This window comes from Ananas comosus, linkage group 14 (assembly GCF_001540865.1).
Source record: "Ananas comosus cultivar F153 linkage group 14, ASM154086v1, whole genome shotgun sequence".
Lineage (NCBI taxonomy): Eukaryota > Viridiplantae > Streptophyta > Magnoliopsida > Poales > Bromeliaceae > Ananas > Ananas comosus.
In genome coordinates this window covers 2,962,839-2,980,253 of record NC_033634.1, presented here as the reverse complement: position 1 = coordinate 2,980,253, position 17,415 = coordinate 2,962,839, and the positions used below count along the sequence as shown (strand labels likewise).

Genomic DNA, 17,415 nt, shown 5'->3' with positions numbered 1-17,415 from the left:
CTTCTATGCTTCCGATAGCATAGTAGTGTGTGTATATATATATATCCTTTGGATCTCTCTCTCTCATCAAATAGCAAAAGAGGTAGAAGACCATGCCAAGGAGGATTCTATCACAAGGTGATCATCCTGGGGCACTGCCCGAGAGCGGCGCCGCGCATTGGGCACTGCACGGTGCGGCCGTCACGGCCGTCGCGGTGGCCCTCAACGTGCTCCTCATCCTCCTCCTCTCCTACTTCTTGTTCCGACGCTTCTTCTCGCCGAAGAGGATCGAAAACGACGCCGACAGTTCTGCCCCTCCTTCCTCCTCCTCGGCAGAATCCTCGCCCCCCTCCTCTACTCCGAGAAGCAGCAGTCGCCTCGAGCTATCTCCGTTGCCTGTTTTCGTGCACCGTTCTGCTGCAAATGGCGTCGAAGGAGCCGTCGACTGTGCAGTCTGCCTTGCGGGTTTCCAGGACGGGGAGATCGGCCAGGTGCTGCCGCGGTGCAACCACAGGTTCCATGCCGAGTGCGTCGACATGTGGCTGCAGCTCGGAGGCGCATGCCCGCTCTGTCGCGCTGCCGTCGCCGCAGTGGCGGCCGCGGAAGCCGACGGGTGTTCAGATCAGGAAGGTTTGACGTTGGAGTTGGATGGATGAGTTCCGAGTTTGTGTTCATCAGCTGTGTGTGTACATATGATAGGAATGCTTGCCTCATCTTGTGATAGTATGATCTTATTATTATTATTTTTTAAAATTTATTGCCCGTTACTTTCTACGAAAAATTTAGAAACTACAAATTTTCCACATCTGTGACTACGGCTAATGTATGTTTGGGTTGGGCTTTTAACAATTAACGCAAAGCGTACGCTTGAACCAGTTAAATTTGCAAACTAAGGAACTGAAACTGGAACGGGTGAATTTGTTGGTGGGTGTTTAAGTAAATGAAAATCCCTGAATTGCTCATTTTTTCAATCCCGCCTCCTCAGTTGGATTGAAGGTTAAATTTAGAGTTCCCCACAGAAAAAATATATTTTACGAAAATATCTCAGTTATAGTGTACAATTTTATTTAAAATTTAATTTAATTTTTTGACTTTTAGTTTTCAATTAAAATATAAATATAAATTTAGAAATTATTTTTTTAATTTTAGATTTTAATTTAGAAATTAAAATAAAATATATATCCAATCAAGTATTTTGAATTTGATCTATAAATTTAAATTTAAATTTAATTGAAAGCTTGAATTTGAACCAAATCAAATTTTAATTTTATATTTTGAATTGTCCACTCAAATTTAAATTATAATTTTTAAAGTTACATTTAAAATTTTGACTTATCATTTCACTATTGTTATGTAAATTTTTAATATTTAACTTTTAATTTGAATTTAAATTATAAATTTAATTTTATATTTTGAGAAACAATTAAATTTTAAATTATTTTTATATTTTATATTTTATATTTTAATTTTAATTATTTTTCAATAATAAAAAAATTTTAAATATTGAAAGTAGAAAACAACCATATCGATCCCCATTATTATTATTATTCTAAACTAAACATATTGATCCTAATTATTATTCTGAACTAAACATATTGATTCTAATTATTATTCTGGTATCTATTCCGCTTTTTCATTGGGATTCCGATTTCTCATTGTGAACCAGACATGCCCTAAAACTTAGATAGATGATTGTATGAGTTTACATAAAGAATGGAATTATTCGCATTTATGTACTTGCTTACGTCTACTAAATTATTTACCAACGATGGCGATATTCAGGTGAAACTTAGACATTTTGGTTAATCAAATTGGCTATCAAAGTGCACAAAAGTAGGATCACCAGAATAAGTAGAAATATTTTAAATTCTTTTTTCTCGTGTCTTAGAAATGGTGCTCGCTTCGCAAGTGTAACTGATGCCTGAATTTAGATAACATACTATATCACTTCAATATCAACAAGCAAGAAGCAAGAGACAGCTCACTAGCAAAAAAAATTTCAGAAACTCCAACTCACTCGCGGAAAAACTAGAGAAAGAACAAGTATCAGTAATTGGATAAGTTGAGTTAGAAGACACCGCATAGACTAACAAGAAGATGAAACACAAAACAAAAAAAAGAAAAAAAGAGGATATCCGGCTGATATAATGATCAGCGGACCACTTGTGGCGATCGAAAGCGTTTTTTTCTCAATTCTTTCCCTTCTTAGGTGCCCTGTATCAGAGAGAGGGAAGAACATTGAGATAACTCAGGATCGCAGAATAGGCGAGGAGGAAAACTGGTTTAAAAATGAAAAATGAAATATTACTTACTCTGCTTGGGTGGTCGTAGCCGGCGTTGCTCGCTCCCCTGGACCCTGTTAGTGGAGAAAGGACCAGCACAATAAGAGATCGTTAACAGAATAAGGCTGTGAATCTAGTTCCCAAAAACTACTATCTAAATCATCATTCATCATATCAGCAAATGACCACAACTCCTCCTTTAACTCGATGAGATAGATTAAGTACAAACCAAAAGTTCACCAAAATATCTAGATATCCACCAAGTGAAACAAGTGCTTATAATAAACAAAAACATGACAAAGAACTCTCTGTCATACCTGAGCTAACCGCTCCTCTCTCCTAGCAATCTTCCTCTCTCTGCTCGCCTTGCTCTTCGCCCGCTTGGCCTCAAACTGATCAGAGATAGTCTTCTCTCTCGCCTTCTCGGCCTTCGACTTGTGGATACTCTCCATGAGCACCCTCTTGTTCTTGTACACATTACCCTTTACCTTCATGTAGAGCTCATGGTAGAGGTGCTTATCAATCTTCTTCGCTTCCCGGTACTTGCGCAGAAGACGTCTAAGAACTCTCATTCTCCTCATCCAAAGGATCTTAGTAGGAAGCCTAGCCTCCCTCGTACCCCTGCGTTTACCTACAAAATGATAAAAAATAGTCAAATTAAGAAGAACAAATGAATTTAAAGAGATCATTATGCATGCCCTACAAAACATAATCTGTTACATATATCACCCTCATTCTTGAGGATGCCCCTATTCAAGAAACAGTTCTAATAGAAAACTAAGGTCTGCCATGAATTGGATAACTTCCCTGCTAGCAAAAAGAATATCTACGAAAGGAACCATACTCTCGAGGGGTATATATTTCAAATTCAGGTTTTGTAGGGGTATATATAGAAAAAACGATTTTACATGTATAAGTATCCGAAGGCCCTATTGCTAAATTACAGCATAGATTTCAAGGCACAACCATACCATATCCGGAATGTCGCCCCTTCCTCTTGGCTTCCATTGCCCGACGTGCGCGAGATCGCGAATGGATCTTCATGGGTTTCTTGATGACGAATCCATCCTTCACCAACTTCCTTATGTTTTGGCCTGAAATTCAAAAAAAATACGGCAATTTGATAAGCACTAAAACATATTCTCCCACACAAGGGCGGCTTGTAATATTAGCGTGCATGCCAGAGAAAATTAGCAAGTGCATGCGTAGATCTTTGCCCGAGGATGAAGAGAGAACAAAATCCACACAAGGAAACCTATTCTAGGTGGTTGGGTTGTCAATAAATTCATTTAGTACTCCAGGACAATTTAACTCAACAAAACAATTATGCATAGAGCAATGATACATAGAGAGTACCGAAACCCTTAAAAGACATTACATAAAAATGCTCATTAACTACTAAACTGGCCCTAATCAAGCAAGAGGACCAAGTACAGGCAAAATTATCTAGCCTAAAGGATTCTGCACACAAAGAGAGGATTTGTTACCAGCAGTAAAGCAAGCAAAGTTCCAGAAACAAATAAAAGGACATAAAATTAAAACTTTTGTATTTCTTATAGAATAGAATGCATGTGAGGAAAATGATTGTTGAGATAGCCATACAATTAGCGTGCAACCCAACTGCCCACTTTCCCCAATATTTCTATAGCAGGAAACACTTTCGGCTAGAAATGCATGAACAGGCATAGCACCGATACACACTTATCCTGCTTCCAATTATCAAATTCTCTAAACTATATAACATAGCGCGTAAAAGCGCTGATGCACACTATCATGCACCCAACATTTATGGTTCGGTGCAATTCAAAAATTTTAAGTTGACCTTCAGTCATCGCAAGTCCCGTTTCAGCTGCTGAGTAACTGACATCCTCTCTCAAATGCCGGACATGCGAATTTATTTCGGCTGTTCAACGGACCTGCTAAACCATGCATTTGCCACAAAAAAGGTTTCGACCAACCAAAATATCCTGAACTTTTATTCTTCTAGTTTATGTTTGGTCGAATCCCATCAGAAAATGTAATTAAATGAAGCAATATAACAGGACACAAAGAACAACGCTACATTCAAATACATCGCCTATCGAATATTATCCATGGAGGCATGTACACTGTTTAAAACAAAGAACACTGCTTTATATCCGAAACCTAATTCTAGAGTAAGATGTAACCATGGATTCAGATGAACCACAATTCACCATAAACTGCAGATAATCACATTGCCAGCGTGACACATCAATTTTAACAAGCTAAACCAGCTTTAAGGAAGATCTCAGTAAACCTAAATCAATAGCGACCATCTCAATCACTAAATAGCCCAAAACCCCAAAGTCTACGTACTTACCCACATGTTACACGAGAATGAGCACGAATACAACACCACAACGAGTAGATCCAATACCGAACGACACCAAATCATCATCACAAATCAAAACCCAAACGATCAAGCCCTAACTAAAACCCTAGATCGAGAGAGAGAGAGAGAGAGAGAGAGAGAGAGAGAGAGAGAGAGAGAGGGCTTTACGGGAGTTAGCCATGGAGATCTCGCTGACCTCATTGGGGTCGAGCCACACCTTGCCCTTGCCGCAGTTGAGCACGCTCGCAGCGAGCCGCTTCTGGAGCTTCAGGGAAACCATGGCGGCAGCGGCCTTGTCCTCTTGCTCCGGAGGAGGAGGAGAAGCTAATGGTGTTTCAGCGAGGGGAAATGAAGCGGAGAGAGGAGGAGAGGTATTTATAGGGCAGGGGGGGGGATTAGGGTTTCGATTTGTGCGGCTAGGGTTTCTCCTTCGCACTTCGTCAACTTCGGGTTCTACGTGCGGCCCAAGTTTGATGGGCTGGGCCCATTTGGTCAACCAAGCTTTATTTATTTATTATTTTATTAATTAAAAATAAAAATTTAACTTTCTTTAAAAGAATATATTGAAGTTAATTAAGATCACACGGTAAAGAAGCATCTTATGCAGATCATAGCCGTCCGAGATGTCAAGAGATTCACACCGTACCTTTGCTTTTGTGAATGGGAAATAATTTTGAAATTACACTAATCTGTTATTGTTTTTTTATTATAAAAAAAAAAAAAAAGATCACTAAACTTCAATTGAAGATTATTTTTCAGTAAATTGGCACTAGAATGTTTTATTATTAACAGATGAAAATTTTAATTTTACCTAAGGAAATAGTAAATAATGGTCATTACTTAAAAGCTTTAGTAGCAAATTACTTTGTCCGTATCAAAAGAGAAGCTGTTAACATCATTTTTTTTTTAAACTATTTCACTTAAGATTGTTTTAGGGGTTCTTTGAATGCCAAGCCTATAAGCAGGTTGAAACCATTTTTTTAAAAAAAGAAAAGAAAAGAAAAGATTGCACTTTACACTGCACGAGACATCAAAAAAATCCAGATATTTCAAAAGATAAGCAATAAGTTCCATCTAAATGCATGCATGTGGTATCTAATAAAGAATGGAAAAAAAAAAAGAAAAAAAAAAGAAGAAGAAGCAGAAAATATCACTGAATAATTTAGTACCATAAAATGCTGCACAAACTACAACTGAACATTACTTTACATCTCGGTAAAACATGTCGTGCAACAACAATAGACAACAAAATTGGCACTTAAGACTACGAAAAGAGTTCATAATTAGTAATCCACAATGCCGATAACTCGTCCACGAATATACCTCATATGCTCCTTTGATACAGGGGTTTTAAAGGGAGAAGCGCTTTCTCGTCTTGAGGATGTGCTTTTGGACCGGGAAAATCAGCTTCTCTGTGACCTCTCGGCCAAGCAGCAGGCATCATTTGCTGCTGCAGCTGCTGCTGCTCCTGCTGCTGCTGATATAGATTGGGAGTATCACAAATCCCGAGTTTTACTACAAATGTAGCCGTACAACCCTTGCCGATACCTTCACTTTCGAGCCATATGTGCCCTTCCATTAGAGTCACAAATCTGATAAAAAGATATTAGAGCAGTAATTTAGTAAATGAAGAATCTAATTATGATCAAGATACTTTTAATTTAAGGTTTCCTTTATAGTCGCTGGTTTGCCCCTGATTTCAATCCCGTTCCGACAGTTAAAAATCAAAATCAGGGACAAAGTTCATGGAGTACTATTATATTCAAATTATGAGGGCATAATTGGAATGGTTGTCAATGTTTAGAGACAACTTTAAGTTGGCCCTTCTATTACTGTGGAATATAACAAAAGCGACTATACCCAGAAAAATAATTTTCCAGCAAGAAAAAACCGCACACATTTGTATTAGATTGTACCTCTTGCAAATGGCAAGCCCTAGACCACTGCCGCTATAACCTCGGCTTCCTCCAGTTTGAGCTTGTGCAAATTTAGTAAAGACGTGAGGTATATCCTGAGGACTAATTCCACAACCAGTATCCTTAACCTGCGACACCAAAGGTACCTCCTTATACAGGCAGCAGTAACAGCAAAATGTGTGTTGAAATGTAGACGCAGTTATGAATTAATCTAATCCATCTTATCTGAGATTTTTTTTTTTCTTTTTCCATTCAACCCAGCATATTAATTTGGTTTGATTCTGTAAGAATTAGAAAAGCTTCCACTTCTGACTCCAGAAGATTATCAACAAACAAATATTTACGGCCTCTACATATGTATCTCTGCACAATCATTTATTTTATGCACCCATGAAAAAAAAAAAATCTGAATTTTCAAATATAGCCCCTAAAAATTGTATCTTTTCACAAGAATACCCTAAGGGTGCGTTTGGGTCGAGTTATCCTGGCAGGATTGCAGACAATCCTGTCAGAATTACTGTGTTTGATTTATTCGCTATGTTATCTAGTCGTTAATATAGCATTACAACTCGAACAGGATTGCACCGAAAATATTAACGAGAGGGGGGTCATGTATCTTGCATTACTAAAAACCGGTAATACTACCTATTATGTAAAATGACAATTTTACCCTTCTAACTCCCGAAATCCTTTCAATATATCATTTTAAAAAATTTAATTTAAAATTTTGAATTGTCAACTTTTAAATTTTAAATTTTAAATTTAAATTTTTAAACTTCAAATTTAAATTTTAAATTTTAAATTTGAATTTAAATGTTAGATTTTAAATTTAGAATTTGAAATTTAAAATCTAAAATTTCAAATTTTAAATTTAAAAAATTTAAAATTTGAAGTTTAAAAATTTAGATTTTAGATTTCAAATTCTAAATTCTAAATTTCAAATTCAAATTTTTAAATTTTAATTTTCAAATTTTAAATGTTAAATTTCAAATTTCAAATTTGTATTTTAATTTCTGAATTTTAAAATTAGATTTTTAATTTTTAATTTTATATTTATATTTATATTTTGGATTTTAAATTTATAAATTTCATATTTATATTTTAAATTAAAATATTATATTTATATTTTTGTTCAAATTTAATATTTAAATTTTAAATTTTAAATTTTAAAAAATTAATTATTTAAAATAAATTTTAGTAAAAAAATATTATTTGTAAACAGTAAAAAAAAAAGTTTACAAAATATGGTTAAGGACAATTTTGGAATAGACTATACTTTATTATCTAGATTACTGAATTTTATAAATAGAACCAAACAAATTAATATTATAACTACTGCAATCCAGCAGTACATTACTGTATTAAACCAAACGCGCTAATACAGCATAAGTAGTAATCTCTTTTAAAAATCCAAAATACCTGGATATATCGAAATACCATGTAATATTGTATAAACTTGAACCAAACGCGCCCTAAGGGGGTCACCAAATCCACATTTTGTTCTCTATTAGGAAAAGTTTTTAAAGAGGGTACAATGTTAAGTGAAAAGGGACATTCATAAGAAATCAAGTGTTTTAAAAGGGATACATTAATATTCAGATTTTTGCATGGTATAGATGTAAATATCTCAAAGAAATTTGAGGGGTGAAAGCACATCATTATGGTTCAATATATGTACCTGAACTCTCAAATAGAAGTGCCTATCACTGGCAGCTGGATAAAAGTCTGGTGATCTGAAGTCTCCTACATAGTCCGGCTTCACAACAGAAGCTGTAATTGTAATTTGACCCTCCTTTGTAAACTTAACAGCATTACCACAAATATTCAAAATAGTTTGCATGAGCCGCTTTTCATCGCCGATGGCGCACAATGGCAAATCTGGTACCAACGTCGCTGACACTGATAGTTTCTTCACAGCAGCAACTGGTTTGATGAAATTCATTACCTTCGATGCCAAAAAAGGAAAATTATCTGGTAAGAAACTTAAAGATGAACTTACGTACAAAGTATAACTGCAAAAATCACACCCACCGCCTTCCCCCCAAAAACAGGAAATAGGTCCCCGAATTTTAGCAGGTTTTTTTTTTTTTTTGAAGTTATAAATTAAAGTGTTGTTTAATTTCAGAAAATTCCACCATGTTCAGCCAGAACTTGACTCTTTCTGCTAAAAAAGGATAGAAAGACCATTAAATTCTGGCAGAATTTTCTGGACCAAGCAACACGCGAATTCAGAGCTTGAAATCCAGAAAATGACAGAACGACCCATGGTGGAGAGTCAGCCCTTACATTTTTATCTAAGGTTACTTAAAAAATAAATAAATAAAAAATAAAACTCAGACCTCTCTAAATACAGCATGAAGATTGAATGCACTGGTCTCTAACACGAAGCTTCCATCTTCAAGCTTAGAAAGATCTAGAACATCATTGATGAGCGTTGCTAACAGATTGCTGCTCTTCAATACGGCCTCCACCATCAAACGCTGCTCGGGAGTTAGTTCAGATTCTAAAAGTAGGGATGCAAGAGCTATGATCGCATTCATCGGTGTCCGCATCTCATGATTCATGACAGCCAGAAAATCATTGCGGGCCCGAATGGCCATTTCTGCCTCCTGCCGAGCTAAATCTAGGGCAACATTCTGCTCCAAAAGCAATTCCTGGGCCCGCCTAGACTCTTCTAGAATAGCAGCATGTGAAAGTGCAACTGCTACCTGAAAAAAATTAAATCATCGACCCAAGAATAATATAAATATGAGTATTTCAGATTAACATGAATAAAACTATCTGCTTTGAGAGAAATTAAATCTATGCAAGCAAATACATAGTGATATGGAAGCTACATAGGTTAGAAATCCATAGCTTATGGATGCAGAATGATTGATTTATTGGTGAATGAATGAAGTTTGACACCAATTGCAAATACATTCTCATGATTTAATTTCAAAAACATCAAACCAAAATTTTGTTCAGCACAATGATTACCCCCATCAATAAACAATTTAATGAGATACCACATCATCGTCATCTTTAGAGTGTGCTGACCTAGAGCAGCATTAAGACTGTATTAGGATTGGAGAGTAAATTGCACTAAGCTCCTCAACCTTGCAGCACAGTTTTATTTTCACTTTTATTTTTGAACTAGCAGAAAGCCTTGCGCTTCGCGGCAGATAGTAAGATTTTCAATATAATAATTAAAAAGTTCTTAATTTTTAATTTTTTATTCAAATAATTTCAATCACTTAAATTGAGAACTTTACTAGTGATTCTATCAAATTTAGAATCTTTTATCACTTCTTCACAAATATAAAATCAGAACTAGGATTAGAAAAATGGAAATTAAGAAAATTTTAGTTAAAGGGCCTAGTCAAAATGGTTCATAGCTAAGCAGGGCTCAAAACATTTTTATTTGTCTAATTTACTTAATTGAATTATTTAAGAATTTTATTTCCTGTGTAAATTTTAAGTGAAATTACTAAATGGTGATTTAATCTTAATCTTTTTATTATTTAATTTTTATATTATACATATCATAGTATTCTATTATTTCTAGTGATCGAATTTAAATCAAATTTTCTTGCTGTTGATTGATTAATCTAAATTCAATTATTTATAGTAATCAAGATTAAACCAAATTCTTATTGTTGATTGCCTAATCTAATTTATTGGGCCCACATTGTTGCATGGGCTTTGCAGGGAGGGAGAGGAAGGAGTGGGTGTTTGTGGGGGGGTAGGTGCAGGGCNTGGGGCGGGGGCAGGGCGGCGAGAGAGGACTGAATGAGGTGAACTGCTGGTTTAGCGGGGGCAAAAAGGTAAATGCCGATGTGTCAACATATGAAATAAGGGCAACTCAGTAAATTCATCGTACGCTTTTTATATATAAGGTATATATTATTACAATTGGATTGTATTGATTGCATTTACTTGCAAAGTTAGTCCTGTTGAATTTCTCTGTTAAACAGACAAAAATTTCCATGTAAAATTATGTTACTTTGAACTCCTCTAACAGTATAATAATATTAATATTGCTTTCATACAATTGACTATGTCCTTCAGCAAGAATGTGTATAGACAAAAAAGGCACCTCGATGAGGATTATGCATTTATGCTGTTTAATTTCTTTGGAAAAATCCAGCATCCACATTGAAATGTATCTTTTATATATTGACAAAACAAATTACAGAAATTAATTTACGTTTGTCTTATGTGTCTATTTGACATATAAATTGTTTCTCCGTGTTTCTGTATGCGACATGGTAACATTGTTCCAAATAAATTGTTTCTCCGTGTTTCTGTATGCGACATGGTAAGTTGGTAACATTGTTCCAAATCTTTCCACATTGAAGCATCACACTGTAATGCATGTGATGCTGCATAAATCATGGAAATCACCAAGTACTGAAACCATTTAAACAGAGCAGAGGTATATAATGCAGTTTGAACAATGAACACAAATTTTGCCTCAAGAACTATAAACAATTTGATATACATTATAAGCCAACAAAGATCTTGTAGAAGAAGCACCAAAGAAAAAGGTTATTTACCTGGTCAGCCACGACCTCGACCAGCTCCAATTCATGGACATGCCATTTCCTCGCACTATCCGACGGGAGCATTAGAACCATAATTGCATAACTCTTCGCTGAGAACTCAGGCCAGTCATTTATTTGAAAATTCGATAGATGCAACAGAGGGACCCGCACCGCTGCCACCTCCGGTGGAACATACCTCCCCACTAAAGGCCTTATCCTTGCCAGTGGCGATGTATGGGGAATTATAATCGCGCAATTGCTACTAAACACCTGATTAACCACAGGTAAATTAATAGGAATTGTGGACCCCACTGGTACTTGGTGGCGTAGAGTATGAGAAAGTTGAAGACTCAAACCACTTCTTGAAGGCATCCATAAAGCACATTCCTCAAGACCCAAAGTTCTCCCCAGTTCAACAAGGGTTGTCATCAAGATTGTATGTCTATCTAATGTACTTCGGATTTCGTGAGTAAGCATTCGAACATGTCTTCCTGTTTCTTCTTGAGTTCGTATAAGGCCCATCTCTCTATCAAGTTCTTCGGCCTTATTTTTTAAAAACAGCTCTCTTGTTTTCACACTCAACAAATCAGGAATTATGTGAACAAGCATTAAAGCAGTTGCGCAGGAAACAACAGCGGTTGAAACTTTTGCTACTGTCATAACCATGGCTAGCATTTTCGAGTGGGGAGTGAAAGTCCACAAGTTTATTAAGTGAGTAGCTCCACAAAGAACTATAAATGCACCGAACTGAATCAAAACCCATCTGTATGGAAAAAAGGCCGACTTCTTCACAAAGTAAATCAGTTCGAGTGGTATAGAGAAGTAAGCGAGGGCTATGAAGAAGTCCGATATGTATTGATATTTGATAAGGAGCTCATCCGCTGGCCATTGTGGCTCTATGCAGTCACAAGCCTCCATTTAGCAGTAATTACAGAGGAAAAAACTTATTTCTACATTCCTGCGCGCGCACACACACACACACATACACACAAAGAAGAGTCGGCACCAAGCAAATAAATGAACTTTATTTAGCTGAACTACTTTCATGAGATTATAAAGAAGAGACCAAAGCAAGGAAAATACAGTTGTAGTTGAAAGACAGTGTGAAGAAAAATTAGCAAGAAGAAATAATTTCCCAAAGATCTCCAGACAAATACCATGCTCATATTGCCGTCCAAAAACAAAATTGTTTCTTCATTATGACTTCTTCCAATCACAAACTGAGCAATCACAACTACATTGTGTTTATCCTTTTTCCGAATAGATGTGTTAGTACTTACTCCTTAAGGCGTCCTACCGGCTTAGAACTTGCGAGGGAAAGGGGTAGGTCACTCAAACATTTAAGGCATAGAGGATCACAAAAATAACATAAAGTATAGGGCATGGGCACTCCAACACCCTAGAGGTGGGTGTGGGAACCTAAAATCTTATAATGTAGAAAGACAAACCCTAATATCTTATAATGTAGAAAAACAAAAGATTTGCAATTTGATGGAATGCAATAAAGCTAATCAATTTCCTAGTACTCAAAACTTTTAGCAATTGTTAGACCCTAAACATAAAAATGATTAGGAGTTCATAAAATACCAATAACAAGATCTCAAATCTACTCTTCCAGTGAGTCCCTAAATACTGACCAAACAACTCAAGAAGAAGCTATGCCTTCCATATTCTTAATCATACATATAAACTGCAACAGGTTTCGGATTTTTAATGGTAGCGCCTTGGTACATAGTTTCTTGAAGCATCTATCAGGCAAATCATTGGAATGGTCCTCATCTCAGCATTCATGCCAATTCAAGAAACCGTAATTCCTGACATAATTTCTTTTCCAGCCCTCAGTACTATTATCAAACCAGACGACGGCCTTGGGACAAGTCAAGCTCAAAGGAAACACCACCTATTCCGGAGAAAAAATAAAATTGAAAGAAATAAAAAAGAGTAACCTACGACAAAAATGTACGATATCTATTTGGAGGCCAATGAGATTATGGGTTTTTTTCGATCAAAATCTCTCGTTAATTCCTACATCAGGCCATCCAACTCCCATCCGAGCACTTTTGCATCTTATTTCTCCATTTCATAATCCCTTCCTCCATCATTAGCTCCTAAGTGAACTTGAACAATGTTACTCAATTTGGTAAACTTGTCGCAATTTACAGCTAAAGGCTAACAGCTTTTTCCTACAAATCACAAAGCTCATTTTGGCTTCCAAAGCACAGGTCAAAAGCTTCAGCAGCGCTTCTGCTTCTGGGCACCCCATCCTCCACCTAACCCTTTTCCCAGTTTGAGCTTATTAAGATTAGATTATCCTATTTCGCAAGATCACAAGTATACCATAAAAAAAAATAGGTACCCTTTTAGCAAATTAACTACAAACACGCATTGGTTAACCCAATTTTTTCCAATTTCAAAGAACCCAATCGACAAACTAAGCTCGAATTAAATGCCCGAAACCCTAGAACCGATCAGTGAACATCCCAAACATCGAATCGTCTCTACTCCACCGAAATCGTCCCCTCCGATTCTTACACCAGAAGAAAAAGCCCTAAATCCACTAAATAATCACCAAAAAATCCACAAAAAAAAAAAACCACAGAAGATCAGATCTAAGCTCATAAGCAATCTCCACCGAGCTAAATACACTAAAATAAAAAACTACGAGCGATTAAACAAGAGAATCGACCGATAAAGAAGCAATTAGAGGATCGAAGTGAGAGATTCTCACTCTAAAGAGAGAAGCTACTTGGGGATCGGAGATCGCCGCAGAGGAGGAGCTCGCCCATGGCGTCATGGTTTTCGTCGGCTCGATCTCCACGGAGTCCACTTAGAGAGAGAGAGAGTTGGAAAGGGAAAGAGTAGAGAGAGAGAGAGAGAGAGAGAGAGAGAGAGAGAGCGCTTTGCAGCTACAGCACTGGGGAAGCTTTTTGGCGAGTTTATCGCGGCGTATTACCAAAAACAAAAAAAAAAGTGGGGAAATTGTTGCGCGGACCTGATCCATGCGTTCATCCATGAACCGAACCGCATAATTTGTTCTCGCTCGGCACAAAATTCGGTTTTCTAAAATAGTTACGTATTTAAAAGGCTAATTTGCATAAAAAATCCACTAGTTTTGCGCTTTTATAAAAGTGGGCTACTTTTTTCAATTTGATAAGATTCAAACTGAATTTTCAGCAAATTAACTAAAATACCTTTATTATTTTTTCTCTCTCCTCTTTCTCTTTTTTTTTTCTCAAGTTCATTATTTTTTTCCTCTGCCTCCACTGGAAACGGCCCGTCTAGCCTCTCACTCTCATGCCCTCGCCCTCGCACCCCCCACCTTCCTAGCCTCCCACCCCGCCAAGGCCGCGCCGCGACTCTTTTTTGTTTCCTCTCCGACTCTAGTCTACCGTCTCCGACGACGACGCCTCTCTCGCCCTTCCCTGCCCTTCTCGTCCTCTACCTCTCCCTCCTCCTCTGGCGCATCCGACGACGACGCATCTTCGCCGACGCTGATACCGTGGAGGTCGCTGCGGCGCTGCAGTCTCGAAGCGTGGGGTCCTTAGCGGCGTCGTCGCCGGCGCCGTGGCCGTTGGCAGAGACGGATGACAAAAAAAAAATTATAGAAGAAACAAGAAAAAAAATAAAGATAAAAAATTATTAAAAAATAAAGATACAGATGAAATTGCACCTTTAAAATAAAATTGCACTATTTTAAAAGAACGTTGCACTATTATGGATATACGTTGCACTACTTAAAATATAAACTGCAGCTTTAAGATAAAAATTACACTCTTTAAATAAAAATTACACTCTTTAGAAGATATTTACATTTTTTTTCTCTTATTGCACTCTTTCAGATGTAAAGAGTATCCATTAAGATGAAAGTTACACTCCTTAAGGGCGTGTTTGGTTGCCTGTAAGTGAAACAATAAAAGTGGTATTTTGAAAAAGTAGGATTATTTCGATTGTTTGGATTATAAAAGTAAATATGTAAGTGACTTTTGAAAAGTGAACCGATAAAGTGGATTATAACTAAAATCCACTTTTTTGACTTCGAAAAAAAAAATTCCGAAGTCGTCGAAAGTGGGCCGCCTACTCCACACAACTTAGGAACCGTATCCAAAAATCTTCTTCCATACCATCTACAAAAATTTTTTAAAAAAAATCACCATATTTTAACAAAAAAACCAACACATCTTAAAAAAAAAAAAAAAAAAAAAAAAAAAGACTACACATCTAAGATTTTTTTTTTTTCATTTTCTTATATAGAACCAAACAATAGAAATCATAAAAGCCATATTTTTTTTTCTTTTACTTTTTTGAAACCAAACACTTAAACTCAAAAGTGACTTTTATAAAAGTCACTTTTTGAATAGTGACTTTTTTCACTTCGATCACTTACGGACAACTAAACATACCCTAAACGAAAGTTACACTCTTTGAGAGATATTTACACTATTTCTCGTCTTGTTGCACTCTTTAATATGTAAATTGCAGCCCTTTAAGAGATATTTATACTGTTTCTCTTCTTGTTGTATTGTTTCTCCTCTTATTGTACTATTTCTCATCTTGTTATACTGTTTCTTATCTTAAATTGCACCATTTAAAAGAAGAAACAATGTAATAAGAGAAGAAATAGTTCAACAAGAGAAAAAATAATATAACAAGAGAAGAAACAGTATAAATATCTCTTAAAGGAATGTATTTTACATCTCAAAGAGTGCAAGAAAAAAAAACAGTATACATATCTCTCAAAAAGTATAATTTTCGTTTAAAGAGTTTAACTTTTTTCTTAATAGAGACAGTTTATATCTGAAAGAGTACAATAAGAAGAAAAACAGTGTAAATATCTTTCAAAGAGTGTAATTTTTATCTTAAAGCTGTAGTTTATATCTTAAGTAGTGCAACTTATATCCATAATAGTGCAACATTTTTTTAACGGTACAATTTCAACTTCATCTTTTTTTTTCCTATAATTTTTTATCTTTATTTTTTTTTCTTACTTCTTCTATAATTTTTTTTGTCACCCCTCTCTGCCAACGATCACGGCGCCTGCGACGACGCCGCTAAGAACCGTCCGCTCCGAGGTTGCAGCGCTACAGCGACCTTCACGGTATCGGCGTCGGCGTCAGCGAAGATGCGTCGTCGTCGAAAACGGTGGAGAAGAGTCGGAGAGGAAAAAAAAAAAAAAAACAAGAGTCGCGGTGCGGCCTCGGCGGGGTCGAAGGCGAGGAAGGTGGGGGGTGCGTGGACGAGGGCAAGGGCGAGGGCGAGAGCATGAGGATGAGAGGCGAGGCGGGTTGTTTTCGTCGCTGCCTCTACCTCCGCCTCTGCTGCTTTCTTCGGCGAGAAAAAAAAAATGAACGAGAGAAAATAAGCGGAGAGAGAAAAAGGAGAGAAAGAAAGTAATTAGGGTATTTTTGTCAATTTGTTGAAAATTCGGACCGAATCTGTAAAATAAAAAAAGACGGCCCGGTCTTGTAAAAGCTCAAAATTTATAAATTTTTTATGCAAATTGGCCTATTTAAAATTAAATAATTTTAAAAACTTAGTATATCCACACATCAAGAGCGGCCCAATTTATACTAATCTATGAATCCCCAATATCTTGCTGACATGGCATTACCTCCTTCTTTCAAAACTCCTCCCTTTTATCTTCCAACCTCCAAAACCTCTCATCTTCTAAAACCGTTCCCTCCTCATCTCCCAATAAAACCACAATTGAATGTATATAATTGAACAAAAACTATTCTCTCTCATCTCCCAACCTCCAACACCCCTCATCTTCCAAAACCGTTTCCTCCTCATCTCCCAATAAAACTACAATTGAATGCATGTACTTCAATAAAATTTTGTAGGGTTATTGACCTTCCACCTGTTGAATTGAGAGCGCAATAGAATAGAAGGTTCGATTCCTTATAGCTCTACTTCTAGCAGTAGTTTTTTTTTTCGTTTTTCACATTTAATTTGTTGTTCGCTTGGAGCTTAGGAAAGCATTTTTGGGTTTTTTTTTTTATTTTTGGCACATTTTATGTTTTTTTAATTCGTTCTAACTTCTTGAAAAGTTTCCTTTTGTTTCAGAGAGATGATTATTTTTGTCTTGAATGTTTAGAATATATTTCCCAATATTATTATGGAGATTTTTTCTCCCTTTTTTGAGAAGCTTATTCAAGGGGCTTTTTATTGTTGGTTTTATTGTTGGTTTCTATATTTTTTCTCTTAAATACAAACCGACACTAATATGACACTGATAATATTAGATTATTATCATAGTGTATTATACAATAATTAAAATATCGCGTCGATGTCGCGCCTGTGTGTGTGTGTGTATATATATATATATATATATATATATATATATATATTTATATATATAT

At 36.2% G+C, this 17,415-nt stretch overlaps 3 protein-coding genes across 5 annotated transcripts; 1 reads left to right on the top strand and 2 right to left on the bottom strand.

The window, feature by feature from the left end:
* On the top strand, positions 93-635 carry LOC109720036 (RING-H2 finger protein ATL2-like). Its single transcript, XM_020246906.1, has one exon. The coding sequence runs from the start codon at positions 93-95 to the stop codon at positions 633-635; it is 543 nt and encodes a 180-aa protein (XP_020102495.1).
* Positions 1,864-4,971, bottom strand: LOC109720051 (60S ribosomal protein L19-3-like). Of its 2 annotated transcripts, none has more exons than XM_020246924.1 (5): positions 4,783-4,971; positions 3,233-3,355; positions 2,579-2,892; positions 2,292-2,335; positions 1,864-2,193 (listed from the first exon to the last, which is right to left on the bottom strand). In XM_020246924.1, the coding sequence occupies exons 1-5, from the start codon at positions 4,892-4,894 to the stop codon at positions 2,169-2,171; spliced, it is 618 nt and encodes a 205-aa protein (XP_020102513.1). In that variant the 5' UTR covers positions 4,895-4,971; the 3' UTR covers positions 1,864-2,168. The 2 variants fall into 2 exon arrangements, with proteins under 2 accessions (XP_020102513.1, XP_020102514.1); XM_020246925.1 differs by lacking the exon at positions 4,783-4,971 and adding an exon at positions 4,084-4,712.
* LOC109720050 (probable ethylene response sensor 1) lies at positions 5,742-13,955 on the bottom strand. Of its 2 annotated transcripts, none has more exons than XM_020246923.1 (6): positions 13,803-13,954; positions 11,069-12,014; positions 8,870-9,238; positions 8,209-8,475; positions 6,531-6,658; positions 5,742-6,206 (listed from the first exon to the last, which is right to left on the bottom strand). In XM_020246923.1, exons 2-6 carry the CDS (start codon positions 11,972-11,974, stop codon positions 5,939-5,941), a joined length of 1,938 nt encoding a protein of 645 aa, XP_020102512.1. In that variant the 5' UTR covers positions 11,975-12,014; positions 13,803-13,954; the 3' UTR covers positions 5,742-5,938. The 2 variants fall into 2 exon arrangements, with proteins under 2 accessions (XP_020102512.1, XP_020102511.1); XM_020246922.1 differs by having other exon boundaries at positions 5,744-6,206; positions 13,785-13,955.